The sequence below is a fragment of the Crinia signifera genome, chromosome 9, assembly GCF_055691185.1.
Source record: "Crinia signifera chromosome 9, ASM5569118v1, whole genome shotgun sequence".
NCBI classification, from domain to species: Eukaryota; Metazoa; Chordata; class Amphibia; order Anura; family Myobatrachidae; genus Crinia; species Crinia signifera.
In genome coordinates this window covers 17,399,007-17,424,207 of record NC_139225.1, presented here as the reverse complement: position 1 = coordinate 17,424,207, position 25,201 = coordinate 17,399,007, and the positions used below count along the sequence as shown (strand labels likewise).

The 25,201-nt window shown below is 47.7% G+C and overlaps 1 protein-coding gene across 1 annotated transcript; it reads right to left on the bottom strand.

Moving 5' to 3' along the window:
• Window positions 1–18,844: 18,844 nt before the first annotated feature.
• LOC146036514 (uncharacterized) lies at window positions 18,845–24,477 on the bottom strand. The gene is made up of 3 exons (XM_083160493.1): window positions 24,436–24,477; window positions 23,168–23,205; window positions 18,845–20,414 (listed from the first exon to the last, which is right to left on the bottom strand). The coding sequence occupies exons 2-3, from the start codon at window positions 23,168–23,170 to the stop codon at window positions 19,446–19,448; spliced, it is 972 nt and encodes a 323-aa protein (XP_083016619.1). The 5' UTR covers window positions 23,171–23,205; window positions 24,436–24,477; the 3' UTR covers window positions 18,845–19,445.
• Window positions 24,478–25,201: the final 724 nt, after the last annotated feature.

The window sequence follows — 25,201 nt, the reverse complement described above, 5'->3', positions numbered from 1 at the left end:
TTATCCCACTAAATATCCATACTACAGGAGATAAAAGAGTCCCACTGTAAATCTGAAGACTGGTGCGGGAATCATTTTTTGTTTTGTATAGACTTTTAACAACGTTACGTATGATAAGTAAAACTCCAATATCACTGGTTGATAAATCTGCCCCAAAGTTCTAGACCTGGGGTAGCCAACCCTAGTCCTCGAGAGCTACCAACAGTGCATGTTTTGCAGGTCTCCTCACAGAATCACAGGTGAGCTAATTAGCTCCATCTGTGTATCTTTTAAAATGTGTCAGTGATTAATGAGTGCAGCTGTGCAGCAGCTAGGTTGTCTGGAAAATGTGAACTGTTGGTAGCTCTCGAGGGCTAGGGTTGGCTACCACTGTTCTAGACAATCAGACAGGGCTGTCATCGGGAGGGGGGGGGGGGGGGGGACGGACTGGCATGACTCTAGTACCGGGCCCAGGCATTACAGATGTTACATGTGCAGGCGGCCGTGGAGAAAGCACTGGCGGCATTTTGAAACTGGTGTAGGCAGCAAGCCAATTAGAGCTTGCGATTCGTCAGCCAATCAGGACCCACAATATGGGGGCCCTGTCTTTGTTTTATCAGTCCTGGGCCCCACAATTTTTGATGGCAGCCCTGCAATCAGCAGCTGTCATTTTATTCATCTCCTCTCATGAGATGGGCACAGATGCCAGCTGTCCTTACTCGAATTAAACTACTGAGGAAGAGAAGGGCAATTAAAATGGTGCATGGCCTGCATCACAAAATATACCAGGGAAGACTAAAAGATCTTTATATGTATACTTTAGAGCAGAGAAGGGAAAGGGGGAACATGATAGAAACTTTAAAATATATCAAGGGTTTTAACAAGGTGCAGGTGGGAGACATTCTTCACAGGAAGAGGAGTAACAGAACACGAGGACATGCACTGAAACTAGAGGGAGGAAGATTCAGGGGAAATGTGAGGAAGAATTACTTCACAGAAAGCGTAGTAGATAAGTGGAATAGCCTCCCATCAGAGGTGGTAGAGGCAAATACAGTAGAGCAATTTAAACATGCTTTAAAAATAAGGATTAAATATGGTTTGAGGTAACATGTTTAAAAAGGGGCAGACTAGAGGGGTCAAGTGGTTCTTATCTGATGTCACATTCTATGTTTCTATGAATAGCAAAATGGTTTTATTTATAACGACCCCCTGTCCAAGCGAACGGATTCCATGGGTCCTGGTTAGTAGGAAGTAGGTGAGATGCGGGAGATCCGGCTTCTCATCCAGCGGTGCTGGAGACCACCCAAAAAATCAGGAGTCTCCCACATCTTCTGGATACGTAGGCAAGGATGCTTTAATACAGAGGTTCCCAATCTTTTTTGATTCAGGGCACCCTAGAGAATCAGAATTTTTTTCACGGCACCCCTAGGTTAAAAAAAAAATGAATTAGATTGGGTTTATATGCGATTCTTAGGGTCAGTTATGTGGTAAAGGGCAGGATTTGTTTCTGTTTGTACACATTTTATGATTGGCAGCCACCAGCACTGGTCTTGCTCATAAATAATTAACCATTAATAATTTGAGTTGGTCCTGGACCACCAAGCCGCGGCACCCCTGCATGTGTCCCGAGGCACCCCAGGGAGCCACGGCACACAGTTTGGGAACCACTGCTTTAATATGATGCTGACTATCAGGCTGATGGGATGCAGTTGATTTGCCGGCGGTCGGGATCCCGGCGGTCGGAATCCCGACACTGGATTCCCGACCGCCGAAATCCCGAAACTTTCTCCCTCCGTGGGTGTCCACGACACCCATAGAGGGAGAATAAAATAGCGTGCCGAGCGTAGCGAGGCACCGGGCCCGCTGCGTGGCGAGCGCAGCGAGCCCCCAAGGGGGGGCGATCCATGTCCCCCGTTGTCGGGATTTTGGCGGTCGGGATTCCAGTGTCGGGATTCCGACCGCCGGGAAATCGTATCGGATCCAGGCTGATACTGTATCTCTGGTTCCCAGCGAATGACGTAGCTACATCCCATGACGATACATGGTCCAAACTGCAAAATCTCCCCTTCCCTATTGTGGTCTATAATAAAGATGGATTTCAGGATTGCAGATGCCCCCCCCCCCACCGCCCCCGCCCCCCAACAATGGCCTGGTCGCATTATCACCTCACAACAGCTTCGGGCTGATCTCGTCAGGTACATGAGGATGAAGGAGGTGATTTTGGCATTGAATTCTAACACCCCTGCAGCTTCAAAGAAATGGTTATCAGGTGCAATCCTGTGTGGAATGTAATTAGGAGTAATACACATGCGAGGACCGGCGGGGGAGACGGGAAGGTGGACTGATAATGAGAGACTGAGATGGTTCTGCCTCTTCCCGAGGAAAATTCTACGTGTCATCCTGTCTGCCTGGACGTTATATATGTATTGTGTGTGTGTGTATATATATATATATATATATATATATATATATATATATATATAGTGCTAAAAAATAAATAAAGGGAACACTTAAACAAGTCAATCACACTTCTGTGAAATCAAACTGTCCACTTAGGAAGCAACACTGATTGACAATCAATTTTGCATGCTGTTGTGCAAATGGAATAGTCAACAAGTGAAAATTATAGGCAATTAGACTGGAGCAGAGCATTTTTTCCCTGCAGGAGAGGGTCAGGCAGGCAACCCTGGCCTATACAGACACCCCAATAAAGGAGTTGTTCTGTTGGTGGCCACAGACCACTTCTCAGCTCCTATACTTTCTGGCTGATGTTTTGGTCACTTTTGAAAGCTGGCGCTGCTTTCACTCTAGTGGTAGCATGAGACGGAGTCTCCAACCATACAAGTGGCTTAGGTAGTGCAGCTCATCCAGAATGGCACATAGGGATGCCAATCCCGGGGCATTTTTTAAATTAAATTCAGGATTAAAAAATGCTCAATCCCGGGATTGGCTTTCCTAATAAAAAGACGCCCTGGCTGCCCCACATTTACTTACATTTGAGGGTGCAGCAGGGTTGCCGGTCAGTTTCATACTGCTGGGAGCCCGGTTGCTGGGTGGGTGGACGGGTCCGTCAATGCTGTTGGCTTGGTGCGGGCTGGCGCACTGGCTGGGTGGGCGGGCTGGCGCACTGGCTGGGTGGGCGCGCTGGCTGGGCAGGTGGGTGGGCGACATCACACTGCCCGGCGTGACCTCTGATCTAGTCACGCTGAGAGGTCACGCTGCGCAGTGCTGCCGGGAGAAGTCGGGCAGTGTTGCTCAGACGCTGCCCAGAATTAGATCCCGGGAAACTCCAATCCCGGGATTGAAATCCCGGCGTTTTGGGCCAAATACTAGGATCCTGCCTATCCCGATCCTGGGATTGGCCACCCTAATGGCACATCAATGCGAGCTGTGGCAAGAAGGCTTGCGGTGTCTGTCAGTGTAGTGTCCAGAGCATGGAGGCGCTACCAGGAGACAGGCCAGTACATCAGGAGACGTGGAGGAGCCCAACAACCCAGCAGCAGGACCGCTACCTGTGCCTTTGTGCAAGGAGGAACAGGAGGAGCACTGCCAGAGCCCTGCAAAATGACCTCCAGCAGGCCACAAATGTGCATGTGTCTACTCAAACCTCAGAAACAGACTCCATGAGGGAGGTATGAGGGCCCGACGTCCACAGGTGGGGGTTGTGCTTACAGCCCAACGCCATGCAGGACGTTTGACATCTGCCAGAGAACACCAAGATTGGCAAATTCGCCACTGGCGCCCTGTGCTCTTCACAGATGAAAGCAGGTTCACAATGAGCACATGACAGAGTCTAGAGACGCAGAATGTTGACAGTTTCCAGTGCACCGCTTCACTCGCCATGCTTCAGGCACACTATTTTATTCTCTCACCACACCCTAGTGCAGGGCTGGGCAACACCGGCCCTCCAGATGTTAATGAACTACACATCCCAGGATGCTTTGCATTAGTTTTGCTATGTAGCCATGCTGAAACTGATGCAAGGCATGCTGGGAGGTGTAGTTCATCAACATCTGGTTCACAAAACAGTGGAAAACCCCATGTCGACCTTTTGACTGTCAACCTAGACACTGTCGACCTAATGCATGTGTCAACCTAATGACCTGTCGACCTAAACCCATGTCGACCTAGCCGTTTGTTGACCTTGAACCATGTTAACCTATCCCTATGTCGACCTGATGGTGTCGACCCAATAACCGTATCCCGCTGAGCGATGCAGGCTGGGGCAGCGGGGTGTACAGACCGCCAATTTGACTAGATTTTGACTACATGTGTGCGATGGCGACGCACGGGGCTGCACACATCCATATAGCTCTGGGGTATACACACGGAGCGGTCCGTCCTTAATTTCTAAGCAAGCTATTCAGATCGCTTAGAAAACATCTTAAAATCGCTACCTGTGTATAACACTAGATTAGCTTTTACCTGTGTATAACACTATGAGAACAGCTTCTACCTGTGTATAACACTATGAGAACAGCTTTTACCTGTATATAACACTCTTGGAACATCTTCTACCTGTGTATAACACTATGAGAACAGCTTCTACCTGTGTATAACACTATGAGAACAGCTTCTACCTGTGTATAACACTATGAGAACAGCTTCTACCTGTATATAACACTACGAGAACAGCGTCTACCTGTATATAACACTATGAGAACAGCTTATACCTGTGTATAACACTATGAGAACAGCTTCTACCTGTGTATAAAACTATGAGAACAGTTTCCACCTGTGTATAACACTATGAGAACAGCTTCTACCTGTGTATAACACTATGAGAACAGCTTCTACCTGTGTATAACACTATGAGAACAGCTTCTACCTGTGTATAACACTATGAGAACAGCTTATACCTGTGTATAACACTATGAGAACAGCTTATACCTGTGTATAACACTATGAGAACAGCTTATATCATTGTATAACACTAGAATAACTACCTGTGTATAGCACTAGGAGAACAGTTTATACCTGTGTATAAGACTATGGGGCCCATTTATCAAACCATATTTGCGGCTAAATCCCCGAAAACACCCGTTTTCGGGGTTTAGCCACAAATATTAAGTACCTCCTAAATGTATCAAAGGGGGACCGCAGCAGAAATCTCCGATCCCTGCTGCGATCCTCTCTGCACCGCCGCCGGCCGCATCCCCCATAGGTTTCTATGGGGGATGCAAAGCTGCCCGATGTATCAACATCGGGCAGCCCGGCTTCGCATCCCTGGGCTATCGCCATTCTGGGATGGCGATAGCCCATGGTAGCCTATGGCTGCGGGATCGCACTGCAGAGCGGGGCAGTGCGGTCAGAGGGGTCGGCGGGGGTCAGCGCATAACCGCGCATGCCCAGACCCCCCCCGGCTTCTAGGTCAGAGCTTCACAGGAACGGGCTCCTTTCGGAGCCCTGTCCATGCGCCCTGGTAATAATACATCCAGGCGGTACAACTAAACACCGCAATGCGATGTCCGGCGATGTCACCGCACCGGCATCGCAGTATATTGATAAATGCGCCTCTATGAGAGCAGCTTCTACTTGTGTATAACACTATGAGAACAGCTTTTACCTGTGTATAACACTATGAGAACAGCTTTTATCTGTGTATAACACTAGATTAGCTTCTACTTGTGTATAACACTATGAGAACAGCTTTTACCTGTGAAGAACACTATAAGAACACCTTATATCATTGTATAACACTAGAACAACTACTACCTGTGTATTACACTAGGAGAGCAGCTTCTACCTGTGTATAACACTAGGAGGACAGTTTCTATCCCTGTATAACACTGTGAGAATAATTTATATCCCTGTATAACACTATGAGAACAGTTTCTACCTCTGTATAACACTAGGACAGTTTCTACCTCTGTATAACACTGGAACAGCTTCTACCTCTGTATAACACTAGAACAGCTTATATCACTATATAACACTAGAAAAGCTTCTACCTGTGTATAACACTATGAAAACAGCTTCTGCCTGTGTATAAAACTATGAGAACAGCTTCTACCTGTGTATAACACTATTAGAACAAATGTATCTGTGTATAACACTAGAACAGCTTCTACCTGTGTATAACACTAGAACAGCTTCTGCCTGTGTATAACACTATGAGAACAGCTTCTACCTGTGTATAACACTATGAGAACAACTTTTATCTGTGTATAACACTAGAACAGCTTCTACCTGTGTATAACACTATGAGAACAACTTTTATCTGTGTATAACACTAGTACAGCTTCTACCTGTGTATAACACTATGAGAACAGCTACTATCTATGAGAACAGCTTTTACTTGTGTATAACACTAGAACAGCTTCTACCTGTGTATAAAGTAGATCAGCTTCTACCTGTGTATAACACTATGAGAACAGTTTACATCTCTGTATAACACTATGAGAACAGCTTCTACCTGTGTATAACTCTAGAACAGCTTCTATACCTGTGTATAACACTAGGAGAACAGTTTATATCCCTGTATAACACTATGAGAACAGCTTATATGTTGTATAACAGTAGAACAGCTTCTACCTGTGTATAACACTATGAGAACAGTTTTTATCCCTGTATAACACTAGAACAGCTTCTACCTGTGTATAAAACTATGTATGAGAACAGCTTATATTCCTGTATAACACTAGAACAGCTTATATCTCTGTAGAACACCAGAACAGCTTTTACCTGTGTATTACACCAGGAGAACAGCTTATATCCATGTATAACAATAGAACAGATTCTACCTGTGTATAACACTATGAGAACATCTTCTATCCTTGTATAACACTAGAACAGATTCTACCTGTGTATAACACTATGAGAACAGTTTTTATCCCTGTATAACACTAGAATAGCTTCTACCTGTGTATAACACTAGGATAACAGCTTCTACCTGTGTATAACACTAGGAGAATGGCTTATATCCCTGTATAACACTAGGAGAACAGCTTATATCTCTGTAGAACACCAGAACAGCTTCTACCTGTGTATAACACCAGGAGAACAGCTTCTATCCTTGTATAACACTAGAACAGCTTCTACCTGTGTATAACACTAAGAGAACAGCTTCTATCCCTGTATAACACTAGAACAGCTTCTACCTGTGTATAAACACTATGAGAACAGCTTCTATACCTGTACAACACTAGAACAGCTCTACCTGTGTATAACACTAGAACAGCTTCTATCCCTGTATAACACTAGAACAGCTTCTACCTGTGTATAACTCTAGGAGAACAGCTTCTTCCCATGTAGTCCAGGTGGTCCCAATAATGTCAGGACTTGGTTAAGGACCCCTTGGTCTCCCCTCCCTCCCCTTACTATTAATTAGGCAATTGGAAGTTTCCAATTGACTTAAATGGGCCAATAATTACATGCCATATTTAGAGTTAATTAAAAGTGGTCTCCAACACTAATGACCCCAAAGCCCACATTATCACTGGGTCATACAACCCACGTTAGAGGACTTTGAGGACTGAGATTTGGTAGGACAGATGGCAGATACCGGTTATTATGTACCCATTACTTCCCCTAGTCATTGCTACCCATGTTAGGTAGAAGAATGGCTGTGTAATGGTGCAAGGCCACAGTCTCCAAAGTAATAATGGGTCATTCCATCTGCCCCCCCAAATAAAAAGAAACAAAACAAATTAAAACAAAATTGTGAAAAACAGAAAACCAGGTTTTTGTAAGGTCACATAACTTTTAACATAGAGCGGGCAAGTCAGCAAGCCAACCGTGAAGGTCTTCCGCCATCTTACAGCCGGCCAGTGAAGGTTGCAGGGAATGGGTGCAATATGCCAGGAATGGGGCTGGCTGGGTAATAGCTTGGTAGTTGTATTCTGTACCAGCTGCAAGCCGTGCCATTCTTTTGCTGGGAGCCCAAGTAGAGGGCACTGCAGCAGTCCAGGCGTGATGGTACAAATGCATGGATGACTTTAGGCAGATCTTCTGAGGGAAGTGTTGGATTCTATCTATGTTCCTCAGATGAAAGAACGAGCAGTTGAACGTGGACATCGTCTAATATGTGTGTCAGATGCCACCTTCCAGGACAACAGAGAGATTCCACACATGATCAGTGTGTTGTAGTTCTTCTGAACCCCCTAAACATAAGTCCTGTTGGTTGGCCATACTGCGGTCTTCTCCTGTGACCTATCATGAGGACCTCTGTTTGATCGGGGTTCAGTCATAGCCAACTGGCATCATCCACTCCCGGAGCTCAGCTAGACAACCAAGTAGGGTTGTTATTGGGTTCTCAGCACCTGAAGCAAAGGACAGGTACAGGTGTGTATCATCTGCATGGCAGCGGTAGACCAGGCCATGGCAGTGGAAGCAACAGAGATAGCATGGAACCATGTAGGACACCACATGACGTTGCGCGGTAGTGTACAGTGAATATTTGTCGCAACGATGAGGCTCACGGACTACAGTACATGCCATGGAGTATATGAATTTGACGGGTACAATCAGGAAACTGGTATCTACCCCCAGCATGGGTCTTAACAGATCCGTACGGTAGACCAGTGGTAGCCAACTCCAGTCCTCGAGAGCTACCAACTGTTCACGTTTTCTAGATCACCTTGCAGGTACACAGGTGCCCTCATTACTGACAGACACATTATAAAGGAATCACAGGTGGAGCTAATTACTTCACTTATGATTCAGTGAGGAGATCTGGAAAATGTTAACTGTTGGTAGCTCTCGAGGACTAGAGTTGACTATCCCTGCCATAGACTATCATTTATTTTGAAGACCAAACGAGGCTGAGATGGTCGTACACCACTATCTCTGCACATTGCACTCCATTTGTATTGGTAACACAGGGGTGACCTCTCCTATCTGTGCAGCGTGTATATAGACCATGGCCGCATACGACTCATAGTCTTCTCTTGTTTGTCCCCGGTGGGGGGGCTTAATGACTTCTATTCATTGGTATTTAAATAAAGGCCGTTTTTTCAAGAGGGAGGTGGGACATTATGCAGCCTCATTTGCACACACATCAGGAGTGCAGCTGGTCAATGTGCAGGAGGCCAGGAACTCAGGAAGAACCTGTCCCGGAATCCTTGACCTGAGATCAAAGGCATTCCACCCCCTGCCTCACCAAAGGGTCTGTCCCCAGTTGTGACATTCCTCTGGATCCTCTACTTTGATAACATTCTTCGGGATTTATCATTAATTGGGCAAACGCCTCCCTAGACGATAAACAGAGATAACATCGGCAGCGATACTTCTAGATTGCTAGCTTTTTGGTTCAGGGCCTTGCAGATATGAGTTCCTAGGCCAATGTTTTCCCATTAGAACTTTACAATTTCTCTTATTATAGTAAGAATGTGGGTTTAGGGGTTCATTTATCAAAGTACATGTGTGGCTTTTTCCCCAGACACATCCATTTACCAATAGCAGGAAAGTGAAGCATGGGCGATTTTAGTCCCTGCTGCTATCTAGATATGGTTATGGTGGTAGCCTATGGGATACATTTCTCTGGATGTAATTCCGACAGGATTCCCCAGGAACCCTCTGCCAGAAATGGCCACTGTACATGGGGCCAGTGTCCCCACCAGCGCCGGTGATACATTTGCCTGATATTGCATACAATGATAAGGCCCCCATACATTAGGCCGACTTGTCCTTAGGACAAGTCGGACCCAATTCTCCTGTGAGCCGCCCGGCAGCTCCCCAGGAGGCTCACATACAACTTGTCACTTGATGTGCCAAATTTACATGTGATAAATCGCTTGCGATTTACCACATGTAACGGGGAGCTGCAGGGGGGGGGGGGGCGCCGGTGATCCTGGGGCTGGGGCGCAGGGAGCCGTGTAAGAAGCCCCTGCCGTCAGTGGGAGCAGGGGGGCGGCGCAGAGTACCAGGGAGCCGGGCCGGGCCAAGGGAAGACGCTGCCTGGCAGCGGCGGGACTTGGGAGCAGCAGTACACTTAAATAAAAAAAAGCCCATACAAACGCATAGGAAGCCATTGATTGGCTGAGACCTCTCTCAGCCAATTAGCGATTGGCTGAGAGAGGTCTCAGCCAATCAATGGCTTCCTATGCGTTTGTATGTTTTTTTTTTTTTTTTAAGTGTTCTGCTTCCGGCGCCACTCGCGCTGCCTGGCAGCATCTTCTCCTGCCCGGCTCTCTGGTACTCTGCGCCGCCCCCCCTGCTCCCGCTGACGGCAGCGTCTTCTCCTCCTCTGCCGGGCTCCCTGCGCCGCTCCCCTGATCCCTCCGCCCGGCTCTGGTAGGTCCCCCCGGCAGCTGCAGTCCCCGCACGGCTCCGGGCACCACATAAGATTTAGAAAATCTTATGTGCAGCCCGTCCGACCTGCCGACTCCGATCCGATGCGCACGGGGCCGCGCATCGGGTCGGAGGTCATGTCTCCATATGCGATTTGGGCCGATTTTACGGCCCAATTCATCCGAATTGGGCAAAATCGTGCCCAAATCGCATAGTGTATGGGGGCCTATATAGTGCCAGTCTGTGCAATGTTTCCCCTAGATTAGAGATGGGTGTACCTTGACAGGAACCTATAACCAGGCAAAGAATCTCAGCACCACAGCGGCAGTACAGACTGTGCGCTGCCGAGATGGCGCAGCAACTAGTAGACTCTACTGAAGAAGTGGACGGACTTGGAGGCGGGGCCTGGGCATCACTCAGTGAAGCGTGTTATACACAAGGGCCTGACACACTGCACTGTGTCAGGTCCTGGTATACTACAGTACTGTAACGCACACGGGCAGTGCACCAGGTCCTTGTACACTACAGTACTGTAACACACCCAGCCGGCCATGCATATAGAATCTATATATAGTTTCTAAATGCAATGACATGAAATTCCTGGGTGAAATGGACGGTCGCGCTGCTGAGACACAGCCAGGCCTGTATATAGATTCATTTGCATGTACAGCTGTGCCGCGACAGCGCAAACTTACAGTACTCCCGGATATTTCATTTTTCAGCCATTTGGGGTAATTCACCCCTGTTCCCTGACCGCTGGTTTCGAACCACATTTGGAATTTCCATAGACAGACAGGCAGATTATCCGGCCAGGAACCAGTACAGCAGCACATTGGCCCCTGGGTGACTGCACAGGTCATTCAACAACTGGATGTGTCCAATCCATCACTGCAGACAATGTGCCTCACCAGATCCTCCTGTGTGTGTGGCCCAGAGGTGGGAAATAAACTTCCCTCCAGCCGCGGCAGGACTACACATCCCAGAATGCCCTGCCACAGTTCTCCTATCAGGGGATGCTAAAACTGTATCAGGGAATGCTGGGAGGTGTAGTCCAGCAACAGCTGGGGGGCACTTGTTGTCCACCTCTGCATGGTATGAGTCAGAGAATGATGGGGGAGGAAGCAGAGGGGGGGGGGCATGGACACTGTATCGCTGCACCGGGTGCGCTCACCATGCTTCGGGCACACTATTCTATTCTCCCACCACGCCCTAGTGGGCGGTAGGGCATGAAATACCGCCTGTCGGCATGTCGGCTCAAAATAAATAAATGAAAAACTCATGTCGACCTTTTGGCTGTCAACCTAGCCATTGTCGACCTAATGCTTGTGTCGACATTCCATCCATATTGACCTTAGGCATGTCAACCTATTTCGGGTGTCGACCTAAGCCATGTCGACCTTTAGTAGTCAACCCAAAGATTGTATACCGTTGATTTATGTTCGTCACACAGACTTCCAGCACACATTCACATCTCCAGCAGTAGAAAATATGGCAACGGCACCAAGCAACCATGCGCATAAGACTCACAGTCTCTCATAACCCGCGCATGTGCTACCGCTGTTTATTCCCCCTATGGGTGAGGCAGCCCGGGTACATCCGTACACAGGACCCCTCCTGTATAAATACGCCCCTGAAATCACCATTCAATCCAGCTCCTGTCATTTTCCAAACACAACCAGTAACATGGCATTTAAGAGACGATTGGCTGGTACTTTATCTCTCTCTCCAAGGCCCAGTGCACCTGCCCTATTCCCTCCCAGATGTGCACATATACACACATTATGTTCATGGATTGTGGGAGTAAACCCACATAATAGTGGAGAGCACATACAAACTCCACAAAAACGTAACTCACAACTGTCCAGATTTTCTTGGGACAGTCCTGTTTTTGGGAGTGCCCCCCTGTCCAACCCGCAGGCACCAGTGCCCCACATTGGGTGGGGGGAGGGGGCAGTTGGGAGTCCAACTATCACTCACAGCACAATGTGTTTTGGGAAAAATGGATGCAAATATATATTGCTAACTGGGGCCCTTAATGTTTCTACATTACAGGACTTTGTGTTATTATTTATATTTTATTGAGGAATTGCTAAATATGCATCGCCCCATGGTGATAAGCTTGCATTAGATAATATTACAGGACTTATAAATGATAGCGCTTTGCTTCCGCTGTATAACAATGCTTCAACATGTGTGTGTATATATATATCTAGTGTCTGTGTGTAACCAAAACAGTGCCATCTGCTGGCAGCGTGTAAAACTACATCTTTCTCCAATACAGAAACACAGAGGCAATCACAAGGCAGCAGACTAGCTTTCAAAGCTTTTGCTTTGAGTGGGCTTAGCTAGTACATTGTATTAAGTGTATTACTGCATACCGGTACTTATGTAATATCTGGACTCCCGTTTTTCTTATGAGACCGCGTGCGCTCGCCACACTATATAAAATCAACTCCATGCGTAGTTGGATAGTAGGGGTATGAACAAATGGGGTGCATTTAACATGGGAGTCCAGATAATACATAAGTACCCATACCTCCCAACAGGACTCTCTCTCCTGCACTTTCCTCTTCCTGGGGCAGATGTATCATAGCAGCGCTTATCGCGCCGCTATGATACTTCCTGCTTCGCCTCAATAGCGAGGCGAAGCAGGAAGGGACATCGACAAGATGTATTAACATCTTGTCTGCCGAAGCGGGGGAGCGTTAACTCCCCCCTTCAGCGATGTCCCTTTCTGGAGATAGCGCATCAGTTAATACTGATGCGCTATCTCCTGTCCCCCGGCCGGCCGCACTGGGCATGCGCGGGATCTCGCTGTTCACGCGAGATCCCCAGCGCAGCCCAGACCTAACAGCAGGGACAGCGCTGTCCCTGCTGTTTAGATAGGGCTTCGCCAGCCTGATGCTGGCGAAGCCAAACCCGGCTTCGTGCGGAACGGTCAGCGATGCTGACCGTTCATACATTCGGCCTGCTATCATTTTGATAGCAGTGCCGATATGGACAGGGGCGCATAGCGCCCCTGTCCATTACCGCATCCCGGCACGATCATACATGGGGGAGAAGCGGTATCAGTGCACATAACGTGCGCTGATACCCCTTCTCCCCCATAACGACGGATCATACATCTGCCCCAATGTATGATTGCCATCACCTGTGTTGAAGCAACTTTCTTATCAATCAACCTGCTCAACACAGATGAGCGTAATCAGACATTAAGAGGAAAGTCCAGGAGCAGAACATTGTGTCCCTCCTGGGGAGGGTCAGGTTGGGAGGTATGATACTGCACCTATATACCCGCACACAGGTGCTGATTTATGTTTTTGCTGGTGGGTGCTCAAGCCAAAAAGTATAGAGGAGTGGCTTCATGGGGAAGGGGTGTGGCCACAAAATAATACCAATTTATATTACGGAGCACAGTTGTCTCCAATATTCAAATTCCGGCAACAGAGTTCCACATCCATAAATGCCACCACAGTGCAGGAACATAAATGCCCCCACAGTGCAGGTACATAAATGCCCCCACAGTGCAGGTACATAAATGCCCCCACAGTGCAGGTACATAAATGCCCCCACAGTGCAGGTACATAAATGCCCCCACAGTGCAGGTACATAAATGCCCCCACAGTGCAGGTACTCCGCGGACAGAATACACTCTTCCCGGCATACTGTTTCCCAGGTGGCGGGTCTGGCAATGTGGGTGCTGCAGCTGCAAATTAGCAAGTTAATATGGCGGCCCAGCAGCAGGACTCGGGCCCGTGGGTGCTCAACAATTTCCGTGGGTGCTCGGGCCCTTGAGCACCCACAGAATTGGCACCTATGCCCGCACTAACAAGTGTCGGTTATATATGTCATGTGTATACTGCACCTATATATACCCGCACTAACACGTGTTGGTTATATATGTCATGTGTATACTGCACCTATATACCCGCACTAACACGTGTCGGTTATATATGTCATGTGTATGCTGCACCTATATACCCGCACTGACACGTGTCGGTTATAGATGTCATGTGTATACTGCACCTATATATACCCGCACTAACACGTTTTGGTTATATATGTCATGTGTATACTGCAGCTATATACCCGCACTAACACGCGTCGGCTATATATGTCATGTGTATGCTGCACCTATATACCCGCACTATCACGCGTCGGTTATATATGTCATGTGTATACTGCAGCTATATACCCGCACTAACACGTTTTGGTTATATATGTCATGTGTATACTGCAGCTATATACCCGCACTAACACGCGTCGGCTATATATGTCATGTGTATGCTGCACCTATATACCCGCACTATCACGCGTCGGTTATATATGTCATGTGTATACTGCACTTATATACCCGCACTAACACGTTTTGGTTATATATGTCATGTGTATACTGCAGCTATATACCCGCACTAACACGCGTCGGCTATATATGTCATGTGTATACTGCACCTATATACCCGCACTAACACGTGTCGGTTATATATGTAATGTGTATACTGCACCTATATACCCGCACTAACACGTGTCGGTTATAGATGTAATGTGTATACCGCACCTATATACCCGCACTAACACGTGTCGGTTATATATGTAATGTGTATACTGCACCTATATACCCGCACTGACACGTGTCGGTTATATATGTAATGTGTATGCTGCACCTATATACCCGCACTGACACGTGTCGGTTATATATGTCATGTGTATGCTGCACCTATATACCCGCACTGACACGTGTCGGTTATATATGTCATGTGTATGCTGCACCTATTTACCCGCACTGACACATGTGGGTTATATATGTCATGTGTATACTGCACCTATATCCCCACAGTAACACGTGTTGGTTATATGTGTCATGTGTATGCTGCACTTATATACCCACAGTAACACGTGTCGGTTATATATGTCATGTGTATGCTGCACTTATATACCCGCACTAACACGTGTCGGTTATATATGTAATGTGTATACTGCACCTATATCCCCACAGTAACACGTGTTGGTTATATGTGTCATGTGTATGCTGCACTTATATACCCGCACTAACACGTGTCGGTTATATATGTAATGTGTATACTGCACCTATATCCCCACAGTAACACGTGTTGGTTATATGTGTCATGTGTATGCTGCACTTATATACCCGCACTAACACGTGTCGGTTATATATGTAATGTGTATACCGCACCTATATACCCGCACTAACACGTGTCGGTTATAGATGTCATGTGTATACTGCACCTATATACCCGCACTAACACGTGTCGGTTATAGATGTAATGTGTATACCGCACCTATATACCCGCACTAACACGTGTCGGTTATAGATGTCATGTGTATACCGCACCTATATACCCGCACTAACACGTGTCGGTTATAGATGTAATGTGTATACCGCACCTATATACCCGCACTAACACGTGTCGGTTATAGATGTCATATGTATACCGCACCTATATACCCGCACTAACACGTGTCGGTTATAGATGTAATGTGTATACCGCACCTATATACCCGTACTAACACGTGTCGGTTATAGATGTCATGTGTATACCGCACCTATATACCCGCACTAACACGTGTCGGTTATATATGTAATGTGTATACTGCACCTATATACCCGCACTGACACGTGTCGGTTATAGATGTCATGTGTATACCGCACCTATATACCCGCACTAACACGTGTCGGTTATAGATGTCATGTGTATACTGCACCTATATACCCGCACTAACACGTGTCGGTTATAGATGTCATGTGTATACCACACCTATAAACCCGCACTAACACGTGTCGGTTATAGATGTAATGTGTATACGGCACCTATATACCCGCACTAACACGTGTCGGTTATAGATGTAATGTGTATACGGCACCTATATACCCGCACTAACACGTGTCGGTTATAGATGTCATGTGTATACCGCACCTATATACCCGCACTAACACGTGTCGGTTATAGATGTCATGTGTATACCGCACCTATATACCCGCACTAACACGTGTCGGTTATATATTTCATGTGTATACCGCACCTATATACCCGCACTAACACGTGTCGGTTATATATGTCATGTGTATACCGCACCTATATACCCGCACTAACACGTGTCGGTTATATATGTCATGTGTATACCGCACCTATATACCCGCACTAACACGTGTCGGTTATAGATGTAATGTGTATACCGCACCTATATACCCACACTAACACGTGTCGGTTATATATGTCATGTGTATACTGCACCTATATACCAGCACTAACACGTGTCGGTTATATATGTCATGTGTATACTGCACCTATATACCCGCACTAACACGTGTCGGTTATATATGTCATGTGTATACTGCACCTATATACCAGCACTAACACGTGTCGGTTATATATGTCATGTGTATACTGCACCTATATACCCGCACTAACACGTGTTGGTTATAGATGTCATGTGTATACCGCACCTATATACCCGCACTAACACGTGTCGGTTATTTATGTCATGTGTATACTGCACCTATATACCCGCACTAACACGTGTCGGTTATAGATGTAATGTGTATACCGCACCTATATACCCGCACTAACACGTGTCGGTTATAGATGTCATGTGTATACCGCACCTATATACCCGCACTAACACGTGTCGGTTATAGATGTCATGTGTATACCGCACCTATATACCCGCACTAACACGTGTCGGTTATAGATGTAATGTGTATACCGCACCTATATACCCGCACTAACACGTGTCGACTATAGATGTAATGTGTATACCGCACCTATATACCCGCACTAACACGTGTCGGTTATAGATGTAATGTGTATACCGCACCTATATACCAGCACTAACACGTGTCGGCTATATATGTCATGTGTATACTGTTACGTACATGAAACCTGTAGAGCTCTGACACTAATAAGGATCATGCACATATCAGTAATGTTATTACGTTCTACCTCTGTTGTTAGAGGGCAAATGACGAGACCAGGATCCGGCTGCACATGATCCCAGAGGCCCAGCAGCATCTCCCCTGTGGATCCTACCTACAAACATGTTTACAGGACGGAAGCCCCAGGACCCTGGGGGTCCGTACACTTAGGAATGTCCCTCAGAGCCTCATTATCGGTAATGTTTAATTAATATGAAGCACAAATGAGATTATGTATACACACAGCGTACGCCCCAGCGGCTGATACATTTTCCTATAGACACAAGCATCAGCCCGTCAGTTAACCAGTTCATGGCATCTGCAATAATGGAGCCAACACTGATGTTCCAAACCAGCGTCACACGTAACAGGATACTGGGCACCTACACAGATCTATATACCAGCAGAAATATTTAGGGGGCATCTATTTAGGATTGGTGGCAGTGGGGACCACAAATGAGCAGTTCACTGGTTCCCCAACTGTCCCCGCCCGCGGGACACTGCGGGTGTGACAGATCAGCGTCCAGTTAGTAGGGCTGTCCCGCTGTAATCGGGACAGTTGGGAGGTATGGAGCCACTTGCTAATATCAGCAGCTCTGTAGCCCAGAGAGCCGCAATTGTGTAGAAACATGAATTAGGCCCCGGCCCTAGCACAGAAATGCAGGACTCACTGGCTGCCACTGCCCCCTGGTGGCAAACTATGGTTATGTTGTATTCAGTATATTTGGGACATCTATCAAGTGAGCTGCTTGCTTTGAAATAAGTGTTATAGCAGAGAATCTGCTAAAAGGGTGGTGCAAAAATGTCCGCCGCCTTGTTGGACACAGGTGCTAGAGGTCCTACTGCACTGCGTTTTTTCAATTGTTTGGACTTTACCATTCATGTGGACTCCGATTCGCTTCATCTCACAGCCCTCCCAGTCCAAATCTTCCTCTGTGGTGCGACTGTTCCACCCCTGTACACCGCAAAACTCTGCCTAATCTGTCAAACATTTTTGTTTTCAGTACGTTCTCTGTATAGAATCAAAAATCTATTTTTTAAGTGCACCCCCCAAACAGGCCATGTTTTCAGGATTTCTTTAATCACGCACAGTTGAGTTAATTTATTTTGTTTGGCCACTAGTTTTCCCACATTTGGAAATCCTGAAAACATAACCCGTTATCGGTACTGGAAACAGAATGAGAACCCCTATTTACTGTGGGGTCCTTGGAAATGTGCAGTAGGTCTGTGAAACCTATTGGACCCCGGTTTACAATATAAAACAGCCTTCAATGGGTTCCACAATTTGCAGAAATTGATCTACCATTAGTGGTGGGAATGTGGTCAAATTCAGCATTTTCAGCAAACCAAAAAACGCATGCAAACAGGCAAAACTGGGCTGCACTGCAGGTGGGGCAGATGTAACAGGTGCAGAGAGAGTTAGATTTAGGTGTGGGGGGGGGTGTTCAAATCTAAATTGCAGTGTAAGAATAAAGCTGTATCTGTGGGCTACTACATGCCAAAGCAGCCAGTGTTTACTCTGCACAGAAACAATATATCTGTGTGCTTCTCTTGAATTTCAACATAGTGTGTTCCAGACAAAGTTACTTTTTTTTTTTTTTGCTTTACTGAATCTGTCCCATTGGCCAGCCAGCTGGAATCCCGCTACCATGTACAGCAGAGGACCCCCCTGATGAATAATAAAGGCAGGATGGCATTTGAATGCAGGTTGCAGTTTATTTTAAATATAAGATTTTCTAGAATCAATTGTGTACAGTTATAAAACTCTAGTGCAAATATAGGCAAACACAAAACCACAGCCAGTCAAAGTGAAATATATTAGACACAGCGATAACCCTGCGCCGCGGAGAATGAGACGCGTGGGTTAGCGGGAATGGATTTCCATAAAAAGGAAGCAGACGCAGGAGGCATGTCATAACTTTCTATACGAGAGGCGGGTTGTGCTGGGAATCGCCTAAATCTCTCCCAAGTAACCTCTGAATATTCATTGTGTTTTTTTAATCCCTTAGGATTCACATCTTCTATAAAGGAAAACAGGGCTTGAAATGTCCATCATGCCGTACAAAAGTCCTCCTGATGAATGCATTTATAAGGTAGACCATTCAAGAGAACTATTGTCTCTTCAGTTCTTGGTACAGCCAGGAGATGGCAGCATTGAGCAGCTTTAGAGTGACTCTACATTGGTAATATTGTAAGCAGCTGTACCTCAAGCCGGTTGCGCACTGCCTTGCTCTTGACCTCCCTGGCTGGGAGTCCATCTGCCTCATTGTCTCCGGATCCTAGGAGTTTTCAGCCCACAGTATCATAGCACCATGCAGGTATTTGCAAACTCTCCCTCAGGCTCCTGTTTGGTCTCCAGCGTTATGTTGTCATATACAAGTCCCTTCCACACACCTTTTTCCTCCAGGTCTATCGTTTCTCCATTCACTTTGGTCTTGCGGATGAAGGCAGTAAAGGGAATGGATGCATTCTCCATTTTGGACACGATTAGCTGCGCTGTGACCTTGCTGTGCTCTGGAACGTTGACTGTAACTCTTTTCTTTTCCACTATAGATCTGTAGGTGGACACGACCTTCTGGAAAGATCCATTGTAGGTGATGGTCGCTTCAAATATCATGGCCGAAAACGTGGCTGAATAAGTGGAGTTTAGACCCCAGGTTGTGTCCCATTGGGTGGTGTCTGTGGTCCGGGTCTCCCAGCTCAGCGTAAACTCATGACTCTGGGCCACGTCAGTCTTGTTGATGAAGGTCTCTTTCTTCAGCACGCAAGGGCGACAAGCGAGCTCCGAGACGTTGCTCAGCACAACATCTGAAATATCGAAGCAGGGCGGATACAAGTCGCCCATTCCAGTACGAAAGCGACAGCAGTCCTCCAACAAGGGCCGGCCAGCCTCGATGACGTTCCCGTGATGCCGGAAAGTTCTGCACACGAAGAGGCCATTGGAAGACTTAAGCATCACCTTCTCTCCATCATTGAACACCTCAAACTCGCACAGATCATCTGGGACACACTTTTCAATCTCCAAATACGCAACCCCATCAAAGTCCAACCAACTGACGTACATGTCTCGGAAGTCCTGCAGCAGGATCTTGCCATTTGGGAGCAGAGAGATCTGAAACTTACTGGAGAGATCCTTTATCTCTCGGGCTTGGACACGATACTTTGGGCCATTACAACAGGAGCACCAAAACATCTCATTGTCAGTCTGAAAGGAGACCCCTTCCTCTGTAAGCAAGTGGATGCCAAGGGGGCCAAGGCCCTTGGAGATACCCTGAAGAAAGAACAAATATATTTATGTACTAGTTTTTATTCATGATCCACCGTATTGGTTTATTAATGGTTCTTGGATGGAACTGTTGGACATCTAATAACCACACTTTGCCATGGGGAGATGTTTTAAGCCCTGGACAGAGACAAGGTGGAGAAGTTGGTCAAAGCAACCAACCAGGTTCCCTCATCTAACTATCACAGTTGATGAAATGACAACTCAAAGTTGCTTTGGACAAATTCCCCACTTCCGCGCTCTCCAAGGCTTGATGAGTCTCGTCGTCATCCCACCCCCCAATATACTAGATTCCACTGCATTCTTAAAAGCATTTGCTCTTCCTAAATATGTTATATCATGAGAGGTTCCAACTGCTACACCAATTAAAAAAGAAAAAAGTAAACCCTCCAATGTTCCTTAGTGACTACAACACGTGTGTAGCTAGAATAGGTGCAGGGGGTGCAGCTGCTATGGGGAACAGAGCTGAGAGGGGCCACCTTCCCTGTCACAGTTACATGCGTTATATACAGGGTGTAGCTACCATAGGTGCAGCTGCTATGGGGCCCAGAGAGAGCTAAGAGGGGCCACCTTCCCTGTCACTGTTAAATGTGTTATACACCAGGTGTAGCTACTATGGTGCAGGGGATGCAGCTGCTTTGGGGCCAAGAGCTGAGAGGGGCCACCTTCCCTGTCACATTTGCATATGTTTTATACAGGGTGTAGCTACCATAGGTGCAGCTGCTATGGGGTCCAGAGCCAAGAGGGGCCACCTTCTCTATCACAGTTATATGTGTTATATACAGGGGTGTAGCTACCATAGGTACAGGGGGTGCAGATGCTGAAGGACCCAGAGCTGAGAAGGGCCACCTACCCTGTCACAGTTACATGAGTTATATACAGGGGTGTAGCTACCATAGGTACAGGGGGTGCAGATGCTGAAGGACCCAGAGCTGAGAGGGGCCACCTACCCTGTCACAGTTACATGAGTTATATACAGGGGTGTAGCTACCATAGGTGCAGGGAGTGCAGCTGCTATGGGGTCCTGAGCCAAGAGGGGCCACCTTCTCTATCACAGTTATATGTGTTATATACAGGGGTGTAGCTACTATAGGTGCAGGGGGTGCAGATGCTATTGGGCCCAGAGCTGAGAATGGCCACCTTCCCTGTCACAGTTACATGTGTTATATACAGGGGTGTAACTACCATAGGTGAAGGGAGTGCAGCTGCTATGGGGCCCAGAGCTAAGAGGGGCCACCTTCCCTGTCACAGTTACAGGTGTTATATACAGGGTGTAGCTACCATAGGTGCAGGGGGTGCAGCTGCTATGGGGCCCAGAGCTGAGAGGGACCACCTTCCTTGTCACAGTTACATGTGTTATACACAGGGTGTAGCTACTATGGTGCAGGGGATGCAGCTGCTTTGGGGCCTAGAGCTGAGAGGGGCCACCTTCCCTGTCACAGTTACATGTATTATATACAGGGGTGTAGCTACCATAGGTGCAGGGAGTGCAGCTGCTATGGGGCCAGAGCTGAGAGGGGCCACCTTCCCTGTCACAGTTACATGTGTTATATATACAGGGGTGTAGCTACCATAGGTGCAGGGAGTGCAGCTGCTATGGGGCCAGAGCTGAGAGGGGCCACCTTCCCTGTCACAGTTACATGTGTTATATATACAGGGTGTAGCTACCATAGGTGCAGGGAGTGCAGCTGCTATGGGGACCAGAGCTGAGAGGGGCCACCTTCCCTGTCACAGTTACATGTGTTATATATACAGGGTGTAGCTACCATAGGTGCACTGGGTGTAGCTGCTATGGGGCCCAGAGCTGAGAGGGGCCACCTTCCCTGTCACAGTTACATGTGTTATATACAGGGGTGTAGCTACCCTAGGTGCAGGGAGTGCAGCTGCTATGGGGCCAGAGCTGAGAGGGCCACCTTCCCTGTCACAGTTACATGTGTTATATACAGGGGTGTAGCTACCCTAGGTGCAGGGAGTGCAGCTGCTATGGGGCCAGAGCTGAGAGGGGCCACCTTCCCTGTCACAGTTACATGTGTTATATACAGGGGTGTAGCTACCATAGGTGCAGGGGGTCCAGCTGCTATGGGGCCCAGAGCTGAGAGGGGCCACCTTCCCTGTCACAGTTACATGTGTTATATACAGGGGTGTAGCTACCATAGGTGCAGGGGGTCCAGCTGCTATGGGGCCAGAGCTGAGAGGGGCCACCTTCCTTGTCACAGTTACATGTGTTATATACAGGGGTGTAGCTACCATAGGTGCAGGGGGTCCAGCTGCTATGGGGCCAGAGCTGAGAGGGGCCACCTTCCCTGTCACAGTTACAGGTGTTATATTATACAGGGGTGTAGCTACCATAGGTGCAGAGGGTGCAGCTGCTATGGGGACCAGAGCTGAGAGAGGCCACCTTCCCTGTCACAGTCACATGTGTTATATACAGGGTGTAGCTACCATAGGTGCAGGGGGTGCAGCTGCTATGGGGCCCAGAGCTGAGAGGGGCCACCTTCCCTGTCACAGTCACATGTGTTATATACGAATGAACCGCCCCACTTTTCATTGTGTTTAATCTATGATTTTATACCACTTCCGTGGTGACAATATTCATCTTCGGCACCAAGGACACAAAGCACATTTGTATTTGATATGTGCTGAATGAGGATAAAGTCTGAGAGTCACTCCCTGCGGCAAAGCATCTAAATGACGCCATATAGAACGACAGTAAGAACATAACAGCAAAAACTTCCGCTTACCATCGGGGCAGATTCTACAGCCAGGATTGAACCGGTTCCTGCAAAGTGGAAATGACATGGTAAAATCGTGCACAAGGGACATAACAAACGTGCACAAGGGACATAACAAACGTGGGTACTTGTGAGTTATCTGGGCGTCCGATTTTGGTACTAGATCGCATGCGATATCGTATGCGATATCGCATGCAAATCGCATGCAAATCGTAAGTACAAAATCGGGAGCCTCACAAGTACCGATTTGCTATTCATTTCATTACCCCACTATCCCCAAAGTGTGTCTATCAACGTGAACCCGAAGCGTGGCGAGCGCAGCGAGCCCGCGAGGGGCGGCGGTACGCGTCCTCCGACCTTTTCATGCCCTACTATCCACTAGGGCGTGGAGTGAGAATAGAATAGTGTGGCGAGCGCAGCGAGCCACCGAGCCCGAAGCGTGGCGAGCGCAGCGAGCCCCGCGAGGGGACGCGGACACCTTCACAGGTATCCGCGTGCCCTTGCGGGCTTCACAGGTGTCCGCGTCCGCTCGCCACGCTTCGGGCTCGCCACACTATTCTATTCTCACTCCACGCCCTAGTGGATAGTAGGGCATGAAAAGGTCGGAGGACACGTACCGCTGCGCTCGCCACGCTTCGGGTTCACGTTGATAGACACACTTTGGGGATAGTGGGGTAATGAAATGAATAGCAAATCTTATGCAAATCGCATGCTAAATCGCATGTAAATCGCTTGTAAATCGCAAATCGGATCCGATATCGTATGTGATATCGTATGCGATATCGCATGCAAATCGCATGCAAATCGTAAGTACAAAATCGGACGCCCGGATAACTCACAAGTACCCAAACGTGCACAAGGGACATAACAAACGTGCACAAGGGACATAACAAACGTGCACAAGGGACATAACAAACGTGCACAAGGGACATAACAAACGTGCACAAGGAGGAATGTAATAAAAACAAAAATTCCTAGGATTACTGTAAGGGCCCCTGACAGACAATCTAGATGGATTGGCACTGCCAGATTGTAACTGGCACACTGGGTGGCAGCCAGGTATTGGTCACTAGACAGCGCCAATTCACATAAGGAGTCAGCCGCAACCCAATCGGAGTACCAGGCTGCCAGCACTGTTTCAGCCTGGCTGCCATCCAGTGCTGCAGCTGCAACCACCTTGTGGCACTGATTAACACCGCTGCCACTCAGGGCCCTGCAGTACCCCCTGATGCTGGGCCCCTGTACACATGCATTACTCCAGTGTAACCCCTACTCACCAGCCCACACACTGCACCTCTTCCCCAGCTAACAATCCCTGAGCTGCCCCCAGCTGCTGGGATTTATCACTTTGGTCTGGGGCAGGTGTTGTGTATCTGCCCTAATGGGGAGACCTTGGTGTGGGGATAGGAGGGAACACACTGGGACTTGTAGCTATATATATAATTATACTTTATCTATCTTTGGGCCGGATGTATGAAGCTTCAACAAGTGATAAAGTGGTGTTCAACAACTGACAAGTTCCAAACTGTCATTTTTCAAACCTAGCATGTAACATGGCAGTTAGGAGCTGGTTGGCTGGCTGTTTATCACTCTCCACGTTATCACTTACAAAAAAAAACTTGATAAACCGGGCCCCTAAAGGCTTAGGGTGGGATGTATTAAAAATACATCGCCGCCCCCCAGCCGCGATGCTGCCGCATATGTACTAACATATGCGGCTGGCATCGCGGTGCGGTGACGGAGGCCCCCCGCGATACCTGTACTCTGGTGTGCGGGGGTCTCCGTCCTCTCCCTGCCGCCACGCTCTCCCCTCACGCCGGGGACAGCTAAGCAGGCTGGGATTTACCTTCCAGGGTCCAGGAGGACCCTTCAGGAAGGTAAGCCAGAGGGGGGGGGGTCGGCGAGGCGGCGGGTTTGCGTCGGCAGGCGACGAAAAAAAGCCCATAGGCTTCTATAGGGTATCGCCACCCAAAGGTGACAGGCATTGTCCCGCTGCGGGGGGTGGCAGTTGGGAGACCCCCCAATCTAATAGAATAGACGCTG